Raw genomic sequence first — 17,461 nt, 5'->3', positions numbered from 1 at the left:
GTATAAAATGAGTAAAGTAACTGGAAACTTCTGAAGGGATATTTCTATCAATCTGAGGCATAGGGGAAAAAAATCTATCTATGACATCAAGAAAACTTAAAGATTATACAGACCAAACATCATTTGTTAGATGAAGGAACTAAGCCCCTCTACTCTACACTTCAGGACCCTTCTATTCTTTTGCTTCTTTCTTGGTGGAAGAGATGGCCATTCACCTTGCCAAGGCCAACTCTCTCTACCCATTTCCTTCAAAATGATACTTTACTGTATCCTTCAGGATCCTTCCCTCACTCTCATATTGAATTAATTCTGGGGTTTCATCCTAGGTTCCTTAGATAAGTTATAAAATGTCTGTATGTCTTAGTTTCTTCATCTGACAAATTGTTTTTGAGCTATGTAATCTTGACAGAGCCCTGCACTTGTGTTTAAAGCTAATTTCAGACATTAAATGGCTTTTGAGACTGGAGAGGTTACAACTTCCATAAGCCTTAATGTGTGTATCTGTAAAACAGGGACTGAAAAAAGCAACTACCCTACAAAATTGCTTTGATAACTAAATGACATGTCAGTAAAAGAACTTTGCAAACCTTAAAGTGTTAGATACATGTCAACTGTTTTCATACTTTAGGACTCATCTGACAAATTTGTTTAATCTCTGAAGATATTAACATAATTTCTAAATTCTTTAGAGTATAAGTAGATAAATCATCATTTGTCAGATGAAGAAACTAAGGTTTTGAGAGGTTATGTAATTTATCAAAAGAGCTGAGGTTGAAATCATAGTCTCTTTATTATAGATGAGAGAAAGAGAGTTAATGATTAATGAGGCAGGATCTTAGAGACGACCAGAGAGGGCGAAAGGACTTTACCATATACATCGATGTCCTTTCAAACAGTCTGGCCTCCCAATTTATCAGCCTCCTCAATTCCCAACAGCTACAGCTTCAGTCTACCTCAGCCACAGACATGCTTGATTGAACACTGCCCTTTTCTCTAGCTATTATCCTACATCTTTTCTCCCCTTAATTGCCAAACTCTTAAAAAAGAATTTCACCACTTTCCCTTTCTTACCACTCTCACTTATTTCTTAATTCTTTCAAGCTGGTTTCTCATTCTACCACTTGCCTAAGACTGTTATTTCCAAGGTTATCAATAATATCCCAACTTCTAAGTCAGGTGGTCTTTTCTTATTCTTCATATACTTGGACCTCTCTGCATCTTTTGATACGGCTAACCATTCATTCCCTTTACTCCACCTCATAATCAAATATATCAGTGTGTGTGTGTGTGTGTGTGTGTGTGTGCGCGCGCGCACACGCCTGTGTGTGTGTGCAGTACAGTTTTTGTTTGGTAAAATTTGAGTTCAGTCAAAAGGTTGCACTTAAGGATCTGGAAAGCCACGTGTGGCCTGAAGGCCACAGGTTCATCACCCCGTCCTAGACCAATTAGTTTTCCCTTTCTTCACTTAATGATATACACATGCATTTGTGTGTATATGTATATGACATATACTTAAGACAAACAGGAAAGGGCAAAATATTTTTAAACTTAAACATATTTTTGATACAAAAGTCTTTTCTCAGATTCATATCATATAATGGTATTTACTAGGCTGTCTAAATAAATGTATTTAAACTATGTCAGCTATTGTCATCATTATTATTGTTATATTATTAGATTATAAACTGTTAAAGAGTGGTCTCTGTGTTGCATTCCAAGCTCCTAGCACAGAAACCTACAAATAGTAGGTATTTAATGTCTTTTGAATTGAGTTGAACATGTGTTAATAAGAGCTTATTCTCTTTGTTAGGTTGTCAGTCGTGAGTTAGGGATGCCAATGGAAAATATTCACTTGCGTGGAACTAGCACTGAAACGGTTCCTAATGCCAATGTTTCAGGAGGTTCTGTGGTGGCAGATGTCAATGGCATGGCACTGCAGGTAAGATCAGAGCACTAACATCTTAATCTTTGGCCTTCCATGATTAAATGAAGAATGTTCCCAAAGTCTTAGTGTAGTTTTAAGTTGTTAAAGATTACATTTTAAACAAATTTAAACCACCAAAGTTTAAAACTACACTAAGACTTTGGGACATATATAAGTGAAGCCCAGCAAATCCTGAAAGAAATATTTAGAAATGAGAGTGGAAAATCATTTGAATATTTTAACTCTTTCAAGGTATTGGGGGGAGGGGAGGTAAAGGATTACAAAGAAGTCTAAGGGAACTTTCCTATCCTCTAGAAGCTTACAATCTAGTATATTGGATAAAGTGTAGAATTTGGAGTAAGGGAGACCTATATTCAAATTCTGCCTCTGATACTTGCTAGTCATGTGGGCATAGACAAGTTATTTGACTTCAGTTTCCTCTTCAGTAGAGAATATAGAAGAATCTATGATTTTGTCAGCATGGGGAACTCCCATTGTGGGAGCTGCCTGTACAGCCTGTCAGTGGTAAGGGAAGGGAAGTAGGATTACTTGATCACAAATGTAATACAAGAAAGAACCTTAGAAATTATCTAGTGTAACCACCTCCCTCCACCCCCCATCCCACCCTCATTTTCTAAGTGAGGAAACTGAGGTCCAAGAAAGTTAAATGACTTGCCTAGGGTAAAAAATGTTAGCCTCAAAGTTAGAATTTGAACCCGGGTCCTCTAACTCTAATCAATGTTCTTTCTCCTACCGTGCTGCCTACTGTCAGCTAGGTAGAATTTAGAGAGATGGAGAGAAGAGGTTTTGGCATTCCAAGCTGTGAGAAATAGCATAAGTAAAGACAGAGAGATTAGAATATGCAAAGTGAATTTGGGAGGTATTGAGATGAGGAATCTGGCTGGAGTAGGGAAGTTCCATGTTGAGGAGCAGAGGGCGATAAGGTTAGAAAGGTGGACTGGATTTTCCTTTTGCCAGTAGTTATGTTGTAATCCCTTGCATACAGTAGGTGCATAAGATATATTTGTTGAATTAAATTGAATTGGAGTTGGATCTCCCCCACCTTATTTTCACATAGACACTTCTGGGATGTTCAACTAATTCAACTCCATTCTTTGAGATCATCATGCCTTGGATAAATAAAAAATCCTATAGGATGCTGTAGGAAAAGTATAGCTCATTTGAATAAGTTAGTCGATATCCCCTTCATTCCCAGCTAGACCCCTTAGCTTTCATGTAAAGACCAGCTCCATATAAAGTCCAGCCTCCAAAGAAGATTATTATTATTATTTTCAAAGCAATTGGGGTTAAGTAACTTGCTCAAGGTAACACGGCCAGTTATTTCTGAGTGTGGTGCTAAGTATCTGAGCCTGGATTTGATCCCCATGTCATCCCGACACTAGAGCTGGTGCTCTTACTTGTTGTGCTACCTGGCCACCCCAGAAGATTATTATTCTGCCTTGAGTTAAACTTCTCTCACTTTTGCCCACATCTGCTGGCCAACTGCTCAAGTCTCAGATGATTCATCGTACTATATAGTTTGTGGAGTAGCTTTTTAATTTCACTGGCCTGGCCCCATCTTCCTCTAGGGCATGTACGTTTCCAGGCATTGTGTTAGCTTATGAAACAATCACACAATGCTACTGACTCATACTCAATTTACCAAACAGTGATCATCAAAATTAGTAGTAGATTGTTCTTAGGAATAAACAAGTTGCAAGAATAAATGAAACTCATTCATTGAACAAACATTTATTTAGCACCTGGTGGGTACAAAGCCCTGTTTTAGGCACTGGAAGAACTAAGATGAGCAGCTACTTTTAGAGAACTTATAGTTTATAGTCTTATAAATCCATAGGCATTAATGACAGTAAATCAACTTGCAGCTTTATTAAGTGGTTTGTACCCAATTGAGCTTTACATTTTTTAAAAATTATGAACCACTTTCTGTCTCAGGTACACTGGTATTAATTTTATTTAACAAAGCTACTATTTCTTTCACAACATTACTAGCATAAATTTCATTTTTTTTCATCAATTATAGGATGCCTGTCAAATTCTTCGAAAACGTCTGGAACCCATCATTAACAAAAACCCTTATGGCACATGGAAGGACTGGGTAAGATTTTTTTCATGTGAAAGAATATGAGGCAGTTCTTGTCACAAGAAGAATGCCTAACAGGGTACTTATAAATCAGACAGCTTTAATAAAGGATTCTGAAAGGTACCAGTAAAGTAAATTAAATGATCAGTGAGGAGGAAATAAACAGAATAAAGGGAAGTTGGGGGCTGGATTTTGATAACGTTAGTGGGTCACTTTTAGATTCTCAAGCATTTTGTTTAAAGGCCCATCTGCTTCTTAGGAGGTAGAAAACTAATGTTCTAGGGTTGAAGTGATAAAGAAAGGAACTTTCTAGGAACTGAGTAGATTTCATGTACTCTTAGCAACTGGAAAAGGAGGTTCCCCAGGATTATTCTGTGAGGTAACATTTTCCTGTCTTGAACCAAGAACTTTGATTAGTTATTTAGAGTTGGAAGGGACCTCAGCAGCCCTTCTCACCACAAAGCATCCGATAAGTGGCCATTCAGCCTGTTTGAAGATCTCTAGGGAAGGGGAGTTCATAGCTTTTGGAAGCTGCCTATTCCACTTTGGAATAATCCTCATTATTTGGAATTTTTCCTGACATCAAACCTAACTTTGAGTCTTTGTGAATTCCATCCCTTCCTCTTGGTTATTACCAAACAGAACAAGTCTAACCCTTCTTTGTTGCACCAGCTCTTCAAATATTTAAACATAGCAGTGGTGTTCTCCCTGACAGTTTTCTTCATGACAGACACCCCCAGTTCCTTTAACTGATCATCATATACCATGGACTTGACACAAGAAATCATCTAGACCAACCTGCTTATTACACAGATGAGGAAACTGAGGCCTAGAGAGAGTAAGTGACTAGTAGGTCACATGGTTGGCAAGTTGCTAAGCCAGGTTTGAAGCACACACTTGGATTCCCAGCATTCTTTCCCCTGCACCATGCCTTAGCCAGGGCATAGTACACAGGGATGTATGACTAGGGACATTTTTATATCACGTTTGGCATGTGTACGAGTTTTAAATGTCAGTAAATTCACTGTCCATGGCATATAGGTATTCTGTGGTGACTCATCATATATGTTACAGCAGTGGCACAATTAACAACATACAAGTAATAGAATTTTTCAGTTTGCCTGAGCAGCAAAATACCCTGTCCTATCTCTGCAGCCTGTTGTGTACACATGACAGCCAAGGGGATTTTCAGTGCAATTGGCAGAACTTGATGGGCTTCTGCTTTTATGTCCTTGTTTTTTCTTTTTAGTATTAGTACATACCCACCATATTGAAATGAAAACTCACTCACCGATCCTGTGAATGTCTGCAACAGATTCTTTAACTCTTCAAAAATTCTAAACAAATGCTAAGTAAATAAGTATTTCTATAAACAAAGTAGAGCAGATAATGAAAATTATACGTAAAACCAGGAATTTCTGTTGTGTGCATTACTTTTCCTTTGAAGTATATAATCAATTCAAAATATTACTTTCAAAGTCATCATGCTCATGTGTTTCCTTATGAAGTTTCTTCTATTCATTCTGTGCTTTGAAAAATGCTTCAGGGACCTTCTTTTCTTTGACTTTGTCTTTTGACAATATGTTTGATGGCCCTCCTCTCTCCCCCAAAAGTGGGAAAAAGGAAAAATAACAGTGCTTCAGATTCCTTAAAACTATTTTAAACTTATTTAAAAGGTAATTAGATAATTGTGTTATAGGAAGAGAAGAGAGGTTGTCCATAAGGAAATTATTGGTACCCTTACAATGTCAAGAGAAAATAAGGAGGGCTTCCAGCATATGGGGTGTAATTCGTACTACACCTGTCCCACACCCCCAAGCAAACTCATGGGAGAACATGGCCCAGAGCTGCTTTGGATGGTTTGGTCATCCCATTATTGTTGTGTGGACTGTGAGCTACATTGAAGAAGTTAAAGATCCACGTGCATATGAATGTTCCAAGTTTTTAAATCATCACCAATTTGGCCAGAGGGCAATGAATTTTTTGGTTACTGAAACTCTGAAAGACTAAGATGTCTCCAGTACTTGGGCTCTCTAAGGGTAGAAATGCCAGTACTGAAATTGGAACAGAAAATTATTGTAGGCATATTGTAGTTTGGTATTGTAGGTTATTAATTTAATTTGTAATAAGAATTAGCAGTTACTAATTTAAAAACAGGATTACTTAATTTAGAATAAAATTAGTAATGAAAACATAGATGAAATGTTATATCTAGTTTTTGTTTTGTATCATACAAAAAGAATGCCCTTCTTTTGCAGGCACAAGAAGCTTTTAATCAAAGCATTAGTCTTTCAGCAACTGGCTATTTCAGGTAAAAAAAAAACCCTTTCAATCTTCTCCTAGATTTGTTAAAATTTGAGGTGACACCATACCATTTCATTGCTGAAGTGAGAAAAGGAAGAATTTAAAATATCAAGACTAATCTAGAGTATTTCAAAGAAATAGATAAAAATGCCTTTTAAAAATGTGTATTTAAAAATAGTGGAATCAAGGGAAACTTTGGTTTTGTTTACAATTTTGACAAAGGGTATTTTATATTTTCTAGTAGTATAGGGCACTAACTTCTGTTTCCTGTTTAAAAGTACCAATGGCTGGATAGATTCATGGGAGAACTTATAGGTGAATAGATAATATTGCAACAAAAATAAAAATTTACTAGGAATGCTCAGCAAAAGTTTCTGGGAGGGCAGGAGAGCTGCATCTCATTGTTCTTATGACTTTAAAATAATTGTTCATCATTCCTGGGGAATCTTTTAGAACAAAGCCTTTCACATCCAGCCTAGGATAAACATAGAGAAAGAAGGGAAGAATTTTTTCTAACAATCTAATGGCCTTAATTGTCCCTGCCTTACTCTCTACTCTCAAAATGTGTCTAACACTGAAATACTAAGGGGCAGACAAGGAGCCGATGCAGATTGTCTGGTCTGAAAATGTAAGTCCAGGTTAATGATAGAGAATGATGGTGAGAGTGGTGCCATTACAGCATTACAAGCATAGGTCATGGAAGACTAGGGTTTGGCAATGGAGATCAAGGCATTTGGATGTAAGCTTCTTAAATTGTCTCCTAGTGGCCTAGTGTTAATCTAGAATAGAGGTGCTAAACTCAGAAAGAAATGGGGTTGGTCCCTTGAATCGAATATAAGGATCCTTATGGGCACATATTGATTTAGAAAACCAGACATTAACATTATCTATGTTTTATTATATTGTTATTTGTTTTGTTGAATATTCCCCAATTACATTTTGATCTGGTTCAGTCTGTAATCTAGGGTGTTTTGAACCATGTGTTTGACCCCTCTGGTCTAAAAGGTATGGATAGTTTTGAGCAATTGTCAGAAAAAGCAAGTACTGAGACTTTCACATTAGGTTACTCTGCAGGGCAGGCAAAATTCTTACTGAGAGAGGAATACTTTTGGAGGGACGTTCATATGACCCAGAGCATTTGTTTAGGAGTTTTTCAGGGGTTTGAAATAAAAGTCCAAAACAAGAGGGATGTGTTTGTTTGGGGTGTGTATGTGTGTGTGTGTGTGTGTGTGTGTGTGTGAATGTCAATGTGGTTAGAGTGGCATGGAAACATCCATCTAGCATCACTGAAATGATGGTTATATATTAGGCAAGATTTCTGCCTTTCAATGGTCTAAACAATCTGTATCTTCCAGAGATCTGGTTATTCTCTACGTCTTTTGTTTTAAATACAGCTTACTATAGCTGTGAAATAAAATTCAACCAGAATTTTTACTATAATAAAAACCGACGACTTAAAATGTTCACTTTAATATTTTTAATAGTTACAAAGTGGCCTACTAACAACAACTCTCTAGAATAGTTAATCGAAGTGTTATATCCATAGTTTACAGATGAGGAAACTGAGGAGCCAAATGAGGAAGAGGTTAAGAATCTCAATCAAGTGAAGTGATGGGTGTGTATCACTCAGGTCCTTAAGTGGCACATTGGAGAGAGTGCCCAGTTCACTGTCAGGAGAATGTGATTTCAAATCCATACTCAGACACCTAGTAGCTGTGTGACCCTGGAAAAGTCATTTAACCCTATTTGCCTTGGTTTCCTCACTTGTAAACTAAGCTGGAGAAGGAAATGGCTAGCCCTTCCAAGTCTGTCTGCCAAGAAAACCCCAAATGGTGTTACAAAGAGTTGGACACAATTGAAATGACATTGAATAACAACAAATTGTGGCTCAGCTAATCCAGTAAGTGACAGAGCCAATCCTAAACTCTGGTCTTCTTTTAAGCACAGTGTTCTTTCCACCATGATATGCTCCCAATTAAATCCATCCCTTGTAAGATACTTAAAAAACTACATTTCCAACAGGGGCTACGAGTCTGACCTAGACTGGGAAAAAGGTGAAGGTCACCCATTTGCCTATTTTGTGTATGGAACTGCCTGTTCGGAAGTTGAAGTCGACTGTCTGACAGGAAATCATAAGGTAACTGTTTTCTCATACAGTCTCCTACTTAGGCCTAAATTGCAGGCTGAATTCCATCCCTCCCTTCAAGCAGGTGATGCCAATCTCATGTGTCGGAATCACAGAATCTCAGAGTTGGAAGGGACAAGCTCAAATAAGCCATTTATGAATATGTAGCCCAGAAAATGTTACCAAGTCTAATTTATTGGTGTTATCAGACCAGAGTGACCAGTGATTCTAAGCTCTTATGTGAAAAATAATAATAGAACTTTCTTAAAGGCCTTTCAGGTCAGTTTCAGAACATCAATCCAAATTTATTGTGTCAGCCAACAATTCTATTTTCTGGTTGTCAGATAAGTGACTTCCTTTACTCAGGTAATGGACTACATATATTGAAACATTGGAGTATCTTTATAGATTTATGAATTATACAAGAAGAATCCCTCTTCCCTCCCCTTGCTCTACCCCTTCCACTTACTTTCTGCCAATAAATAAAATTCCTGGATATTTCTCAAGTGATATTTCAGGCTGGTCATAAGTTTCCCCATCATATGAGGAAGCAATCTCTTCTGGGGTTGAAAAAAAAACAAGTTGATCTGCCTTAGGAAACACATGTGACCATCACCAACAATGATACACTTATAGCTGACAAGAGGAAGAAGCTGTCAGGGTAGACATAATCAGTTCTAAGATTAACATGAGAATAATGTACCACTGGTTCAGGGCATCTGTTATATGCTGATCTGATGATCTGCACTGATCCAACCAACCCAGGATTTCTTATGGTGATGTCTTTGGCCTGTGGGTGGGGCTGTTTATCACTAATGTGGGGCCTGACTGTATCATCTTAATGGAATACTCCTTTTGTTGTGGTTTTGGAAGATTTATGAGCCTTGTTTATCTAGCCCCAGGCTTCCAAGCCTCTGGTCATGAAGCGCAAGCCTGCTTAACTCCCCATGGTTTCTACCCACACGTAATGCTTATCACTGGGGCTTGGTGTACTTGTTAGAGAGATCTTCAAGTGTCCTTACACAACATTTCACCTCTCCTTAATGTGTCTGACTTTGCCTACCCTTCTCGATAAGAAGGCTTTTTGGATCATCTAGATTTGCACATTTTCAGATTGTGCCTATTCTGCCAAGGTCCTAGGACAAGGTTGTAACGTACTATGAACATGATAATTCATGGAGTTCTATAACAACAGTACTGCTGACTTGTCTTAGCAGGGGGCTTGGAATTGACCGTATGCAGGGCCTACAAAGTTCTGGGTCACCTGCTGCCATAGCTGACCTTGCTCTTTTTTAAGAGGGGCAATCCAGTGTTGTAGAAAGAACACTGAATTTGCTATCAGGAGACCTGGGTAACATTAGGATCAATCTAGATGTGCAATCATGGGAACATCATTATCTCCCCCAGAGGAAGTTGTTTCCTCATCTGATGATGGCCTAAAAATGTCATTTGAGAAATACTCAGGAATTTTGTTTATTGGCAGAAGGTTTGGGTGAGAGGGGAAGGGGGGCGGGGAGTCCCAGGGGAGGTGCCACAGTAGAAGGAAGATTCCTCTTTTATAATTAATGTCTTTAATGATCAATTTCCTCAGTTGTAAAATAATAGTAATACATATACTATCTAACTCACAGGACTACTATGAAGAAAGTACTTTGTGAACTTGAAAGTATCATATAAATATGAGCTATTACTATTATTATTAATCAGCTACAATCTTCCCCTTCCTCCCTCTTCTCCCAAGGCAAGCATCCTGAGTAGCCCCAATAGTTCTGAGCATTCAGTTGGGTGGGTAGTCACTGACTTAGCAGAAGACTGTGGTGGACTGAATGCTCCTTGAGGGACCATGCTTGGTTTTGTATTGTTGCATGTTATTTTTCTTTCAGATAAACATTTGGTTTTCATCCTGTTGGTGTCACCTGCTACCCTTTCCGTGCTTAGGCTATGGCAAAGGGCAGGAAGTTCTGCTCCTTTGAGAATAGAACATGTTTCTGTCACAGCAGGTTTTGGGTACTGTCCCAAATCATACACCTTGAATAATGATCTCCTGTAGACGTCGTTGGTCTGTAGGCATCCAGCAGAACTTTGTTTGTTGTAACTTCAGCCACCAAAATAGAGACTCCCAGACCTGGAAGGAAGTTTAGAAAGCACCTAGTTTGACCTCTCATTTGTAGAAGAAGAAACAGAGACTGCAGAGAGGTGACATGACTTGGGCAGGGTCACACAATGAGTTAGTGAAAAAAGTTGGGGCTAGAACCTAAGTTTTCTGAGCCCCAGACTAGTTAATAAGACAAGACAGCTAGCATTTGTTAGGTGAAGCATATGTGTAAAGCAGTGTGCTATGTGCTAGTTATTGTATCGCCAAGGTAATATTCCACAGCACCAATGGTGACTATGAATATGCCAGCATAGTTCTGAATCACAAAATATAATAGACTCCGTATAAAAGACAGAAGCAAAACATTTTTTTTAAACACCAGGAAGCCGAATGCCAACACCAGAAAGTCAAATTCCAACAGCAGAAAACTGAATCCATCATAGCAGTAAAGAAATTAATATACCTTATCACTGCAGGAAGCAACACTATCCCAAAGCCTTCCTCCTGCTTGGGCCTTCCCACAAACAAATACTTAAAATCCTAGCTATCTGCTTGCCTGCATCCTCTCCTCCCTCTGTTTTAACTGCTTTGACTCCTAACTTCCTCTCAGCTGTGTTCCACCCTTCCTGCTTCACCTGTTCAGCAAATTACTCCCACCACAGGCTCCATGTGATTACATTCAACTTATTAAGGGGCAAGGAAGATCTTCAAATTCCCATTAATATTACAGTTATACAAATGCAAGGAATAAAAATCATCCCTGTCATCAAGGAGATTATATTCTAATGGGGGAAGAAAACACATAAAAGGGAGAAGGAAGCTGAAAAGAAGGGAGGGAGGGGAGAATAGATTAAGGTAAATGGCAGTAGGTATGATAGAAAGTTCAATTCAATGCCTTTTCCACTACTCCACCCTGCTAAACAGATGATGTGAATGCTTCAAGTCTGTAAGGGTTTAGTATCCCGTATCATCAACTAATTTTCTTCTTAAGAAAGAAGATTCTTGATTCAATAGAATAGAAAATAGAAATTAAGGCCACTTAACTATATATAAGGATCTCTTTGGGCCATATATTGACTTAGAAAACCACACCTATTTACATATTTCTTTTAAAAAAATTAATGTATCAACACATTAAAATCAGATAGAAACGACATTTTATTCTGGTCTCTTTCCCTTCCCCCACCTCAGACATCCTGGGGTCTCTCTCAGGAGTGTAGTGGGTTGCATATTTGGCACCTCTGATCTAGATGAAAACATATCCTCAAACCCTGCACCCTTCAGTTTTCATATTTTTCCTTCCACTAATTGCCATAGTTAATCCTGTTTCCAGGACAGATGAGGATCCTCAGGGCTCTTGTGAGAGGCTGACTGCCCCAATACACTGCTTTTCATTTGTAGATTAGTAGAGAAGTTTTGGTTTCTAAGTTCCAGTCTTGAGGTTCAGCCCTTTCACTACTATGAAAATAACCTAGAATAAGAGAATATTTCTTGCTCTTTTTACTGTGGCACACCAAGTTCTACAACAATTCATTAGCAGGAGGAATACGAATACTATTTCTTATCTTATACTTCTTCCTTCCAATTATAGAGGTACAAGAAAGTACAGAAAATTAAAAGCTGTTTCTAATTTGTTGTGTCATTTCTTGTGTCTTTTGATGAATTAGGACCAACTTATTTAATTGATAATTTATGACAAGTGTCATATTTTCTGTTAACTACTTATTTCTTGCAGAGACAATAGCGGCCAAACTATTAAGTTGGTTAGTTTATTGATATAACTTTGAAAACTCATTTCACTTAATAAAATCATTTGTTACTTCTTTCTCCTGAAAGAAATGGGGATGTGGTGCCACTCAGGAATGAGTGCCAAATAGGATGCAGCTTTTCCCTCTCCCTAGAATTGGTTTTCAAAAAGCATAAATGGACCTTTTCTTTTTTTTTTTTTAACAGAACATAAGAACAGACATTGTCATGGATATTGGTCGCAGTATCAATCCAGCTATTGATATAGGTCAGGTAAGTGATTATTTTTCAATCTTTCTGTATTTCTAACACTCAATTTTAGTTGTGATTGGAGTGAAACACATGCTGTGGGGATTTTCAGGGACATAGTTACTCATTACTTTTAGGTGCCATACTTTTATGTAAGGGTATCCTTCCTCCATCCTGGGGATCTCTATTCCTTCTGGGCCAAAAATTATTCCTATTACCTCATATCAGGTCAGAAAATATTTGGGCTATTTTAAAGGAGTTTGGGTATGAGAAAAGACTAAGCCTATCCAGGGGTGGGGAACCTGTGGCCTCAAGGCCCATGTGACCTTCTTGGTCCCTGGGTTCATCCTTTTGACCAAGTCCAAGTTTTACAGAACAAATCCTTTTATTTAGGGAATTTGTTCTGTGATTTTAATTCAGTCAAAGGGCTACACTTGAGGACCCAGAGGGCCAGATGTGGCCTTGAATCTGAAGTATAAGGTTCTCTGAGGACACTAATGTTACAAAATCAATCAATTAAACAATAAGTATTTATCAAGAACCTTTTATGTACCCAGTTGGCAAGAAAAGTATGAGTATTCTAAACTATTCAAAGCTTAAAAATCATCATGAGTTTGTCCATGATTAATGTTTTGACCACAAGCTCTCAGAGACTAAAATGTTGAACGTAGATCTTCGAATCTAGTTGGAGAGATAAGACTAATACACAGGAACCAGTAAGAGAATATTTTCTGAATATATAATGACTTTTCAAATTGTGTTATGCAAATATGTGCTGAAGGAATTCAGAGAATTAGGAAATCACTATGGACTCAGTTTCGGAAGTCATCATGGTATACTGAAGTTGAGTATGAATTGGGCTCTAAAGGGATGGCTTATGATTTAATTAGGTAAAGGGTATGGCATAACAGGCAATGGGAACTGCCTAAGTGAAGACACGGAGGAGAGAATGAGCATTGTGAAGACAGTTAAACATGTACAAACATTTCCAAATTATGTTGCCTATACTCTGGTCAGCCTCTTTTTCCCCTTCATAATATCAGAATCTTGTACTCTTCCTCCTGGGATACTGGGCTCTAACAGGTGTTTTTTTTTTTTTTTTGCTTAATTTGCCTGAAACCAAGCTTCCAAGTCATTTCTTGGACATTTTCAACTATACCAACATATGTGTAGCCTCCCCCATCTCTTCTTTATTTGTTGTCTTTCCCCATTAGGATGTAAGTTCTCTGAGGTCAGGGGCTCTGTTATTGCTTATATTTGCATACCCAGTGCTTGGCATCTAATCGGTGCTTAAAAATTTTTTTCTTTATCATTCATTCCTGATTAGATTAATCTGATTAGAGTGGCAATAGCATACTTCTTGGTGAACACTGGAGGATGTTACAGGATAAATACATCTTAAAGTTAAAAACAATGCTCAGTGAGGTCTGATGGAAAATATTGTCACTGTGTAGGGGGATTGGGGAGACTTCATGGAAAGAGATACCATTTGAGATAGAATTTTTAAATGACGGATAGGGGATCAGTAAGTGAGGAGGGAATAGGAAGAGCATTCCAGATGCAGGAAATAAATAACAGGACTAAAAATTCTGATTCTAAGCGTAGGTGAGATTAAGCAAAAGCTAGTAACAGAAGTCCATAGTAGAGCTACTTTAAGGTTTAAAAACGCTACACATATAGTATGCCCTTTGATCCTCACCAAAAAATAAACAAAAACCCTTGAAGTAGGTGCTATTAGTATCCTCAATTTTTATATATTAACAGTCAGAGCCTAAGAGAGATTAACTCATTAAGTGACTTGCCAAGTATCACATAGCTAGTGTTTTAGGTAGGATTTGAACACGAGTTTCTGATTCAAATTCCCATTCTCTATCTACTATACCAAGCTTTCTTAAAAATAAAAAAAGGATGAACAGGTATAGGAGGAAGATCACACTGATCTTGCAGTTGATTGGAACCTCTAAATATTTTTCACATGAACTCTCATCTAGCATATTTCCCCTATCCTGTACTTATGTAATTGATATTTGGATCCCTATAGGATTTTATATTTATACCTAATAATTTTCATTTCCTTAGATAAGACCAATTTTCTAATTTATTGAAATATTTTTGGATCCCACATCATACATCCAGTGTGGTAGTTTTCCCTCTCAGATCTGATAATCATGTACTCTTATACTTTCATCCAAGTGATTGACAAAAGTATTGGATAGAGCAGGATCAAGAACAGAGTCTTGATATATTGTACTGGAGACTTCCCTCCAAGTTGACATCATTCTCTTCATCGCAACCTTTTAGCTCCATTAATTCAGTCAGGTCCAAACTGACTTAACCATACTATTTTTTCAGTCTATATTTCTGCATTTGTTCACATGAATATCAAGAGAGACTTTATAAAATGATTTCCTAAAATCATGTTATATTCCTTCCAAGTAGCATTTCCCACATTTATCAGTCTAGAAATCTTATTGGAAAAAGAAATGAGATTAATATAGCATTACTATGAATGATTACCCATGAATCATACTTGATAGGTTGATAGGGAGAGGGCAAGCTGAAAGAATAGTAAGAAGTCTGAAAGAAGTAGTGAAAATCAGTTTTGACTTAGAACCTATTAAAAGTAGCAAGAAATAGGTAGAAAATGCTGGTCTTAAAGACTGGAAGACCTGGGTTCAAATACGATTTCTGGTACATATTGGCTGTCTGTCCCTGAAAAAATAAGTTAAATACTCAGTGCTCTAGGCAGGTGTCTGTAAGACTATGAGCTGCAAAGAAGGCAATGACCTGTACTGGTAGAAGACTCTCAGCCTAGGAACTCCCTATGCCAATCAAACCACAAGTCTATTTCTTGTCCCATACTTATATGAAGTGGTATATGATGTGATATGATATGATATAAGTGATATGATATGAATATATATATGAAGAAAAAATGTGATTAATAGAAATAGAAGGGACTTTAGTGATCTTCTAGTACAATTTCTTCATTTTTACAAATGTGAAACTGAAGCTTAAGAAAATTTTGTGACCAGCTTATCATCATACAACTAGTTCATGTCAGAGCCAGGACTATAACCCAGATCTCTTTACTCTAAATTTATTATTGCTAGTTGAGGCATGGACCAATAGCATGTGGTTCTCTGTAAAATGTTTAAAATACTTTAAAAATAAACACTGTAAAGTTGCAAAGCATTTGCTTTAACATGCCTGATGATATTTGACTATATATGGAAAAATTAATTCCTTATCACTTTTTTCCACATCAGATTGAAGGTGCATTTATTCAAGGTGTGGGTCTTTATACGTTAGAGGAACTGAAATACTCACCTGAAGGAATCCTCTACACTCGGGGGCCAGAACAGTACAAAATTCCTTCCTTCTGTGATGTTCCTACTGAGTTCAATATTTCCTTTTTGCCTCCTTCTGAAGTTGCACGCACTCTATATTCATCAAAGGTAAGGTACCCTGGATAAGAATTACTTTTTCACTGGAAAATGTTTGAGGATGCAATTCAATTTAATGTAATGCAAGTATTTATTAAACCAGTATATGTGATGCATTGTAGTAGATGCTGGGAATAAAAAAAACAAGAACCCCTCCCCCCCCAACAAAAAACAAAATTCTCTTGTCCTCAAGGAGTTTGCATTCTACTGGGAGGAGATTAATGCTTCTTCTTTCCATGTGAAGCACCATACAAAATAATGTTACTTTTCATTGCTAATGGTTTGAACTCAATAAGGACTATATAAAGAAAGAAATATAATAGCTGAAATTTGTTTGGCTGTTTAAGGTTTGCAAAGCATTTTACATTTATTAACTCATTTTTTAGAGTGATATTAAATATAAATAAAAAGAAAGTTGGATTTTTTTTTAGCTATTATATCTGTTTTTGTCCAAGGGCCTGGGTGAGTCTGCATTATTCCTGGGATCCTCTGTGTTTTTTGCCCTGCATGATGCAATACTTGCAGCTCGACGAGAAAGAGGATTTTCTGGAGTCTTCACATTGAACAGTCCATTGACCTCTGAGAAGATTAGAATGGCCTGTGAAGATAAATTTACAAAAATGGTACATATTTTTCAAAAGGCAACAGTCGGAAAAATGCTAACTGTTCTTTTTTTGAGACTAGAACTTAATGAACCACCAAAGTAGTTTTCCACTGTAAGCAGAGGGAAATGAGAGATGGGGATGTAGGGAGATATTATAATTTTTAGAATTATTGTTATTTCTAAATAAAGCCCTGCAGATTCTTAAGGGTATGAAATAATAGACTGGTAGCGCTAGAGTGAAAAACTCAAAAGTTTCCATTGCTCATTTTATGAAAGAAAAAGAAAAAAATGCAACAAAGAGGAATTTTGTTATTGTTCAGTCGTGTCTGATCCTTCATGATCCCATTTAGGGTTTTCTTGGCAAAGACACTGGAATGGGTTATCGTTTCCTTCTCCAGCTCATTTTACAGATAAGGAAACTGAGGGAAAGAGGATTAAGTGCTTTGCTCAGAGTCACACAACTAGTAAATATCTGAGGCTGGATTTGGAATCAAGAGGATTATTCTTGACTTCAGGTCCCGCACTCTAGCAATTGTGCCATCTAGCTACAGAGGAATGGTTAGGTGTAAAAAGTCTGATATAGGTGGCCTTTATAATTTAGCCTGTTCCCTAACCCATTCATGACCAGGCTTAGCTCTTTTCTATCTGGAAAAAAAAAGTGGCATTTTTTTGGGTTGTCTTTTAAAATGTTTTATTTGTGGAATAACTCTTCCTCATCTTCTGCCATGTTCGAAGACACAAACTCACAGTCTCTTTCTTTCTTTCTTTCTTTCTTTCTTTCTTTCTTTCTTTCTTTCTTTCTTTCTTTCTTTCTTTCTTTCTTTCTTTCTTTCTTTCTTTCTTTCTTTCTTTCTTTCTTTCTTT

The 17,461-nt window shown here is 37.3% G+C and overlaps 1 protein-coding gene across 1 annotated transcript in view; it reads left to right on the top strand.

Moving 5' to 3' along the window:
- Positions 1 to 17,461, top strand: part of LOC138147572 (aldehyde oxidase-like) — a 96,426-nt gene that overhangs the window by 72,308 nt on the left and 6,657 nt on the right. Inside the window, exons 29-35 of the mRNA XM_069070103.1 lie at positions 1,811 to 1,939; positions 3,969 to 4,043; positions 6,287 to 6,339; positions 8,355 to 8,469; positions 12,506 to 12,571; positions 15,817 to 16,005; positions 16,449 to 16,616. Coding sequence (XP_068926204.1) covers positions 1,811 to 1,939; positions 3,969 to 4,043; positions 6,287 to 6,339; positions 8,355 to 8,469; positions 12,506 to 12,571; positions 15,817 to 16,005; positions 16,449 to 16,616 — 795 coding nt within the window. The remainder of the gene's footprint in view (positions 1 to 1,810; positions 1,940 to 3,968; positions 4,044 to 6,286; positions 6,340 to 8,354; positions 8,470 to 12,505; positions 12,572 to 15,816; positions 16,006 to 16,448; positions 16,617 to 17,461) is intronic.

This window comes from Petaurus breviceps, unplaced genomic scaffold (genome assembly GCF_028583685.1).
Source record: "Petaurus breviceps papuanus isolate PSGF00001 unplaced genomic scaffold, PetGlider_PUasm1.0 90804, whole genome shotgun sequence".
NCBI lineage: Eukaryota > Metazoa > Chordata > Mammalia > Diprotodontia > Petauridae > Petaurus > Petaurus breviceps.
This window is presented reverse-complemented; position numbering and strand designations above follow the sequence as displayed.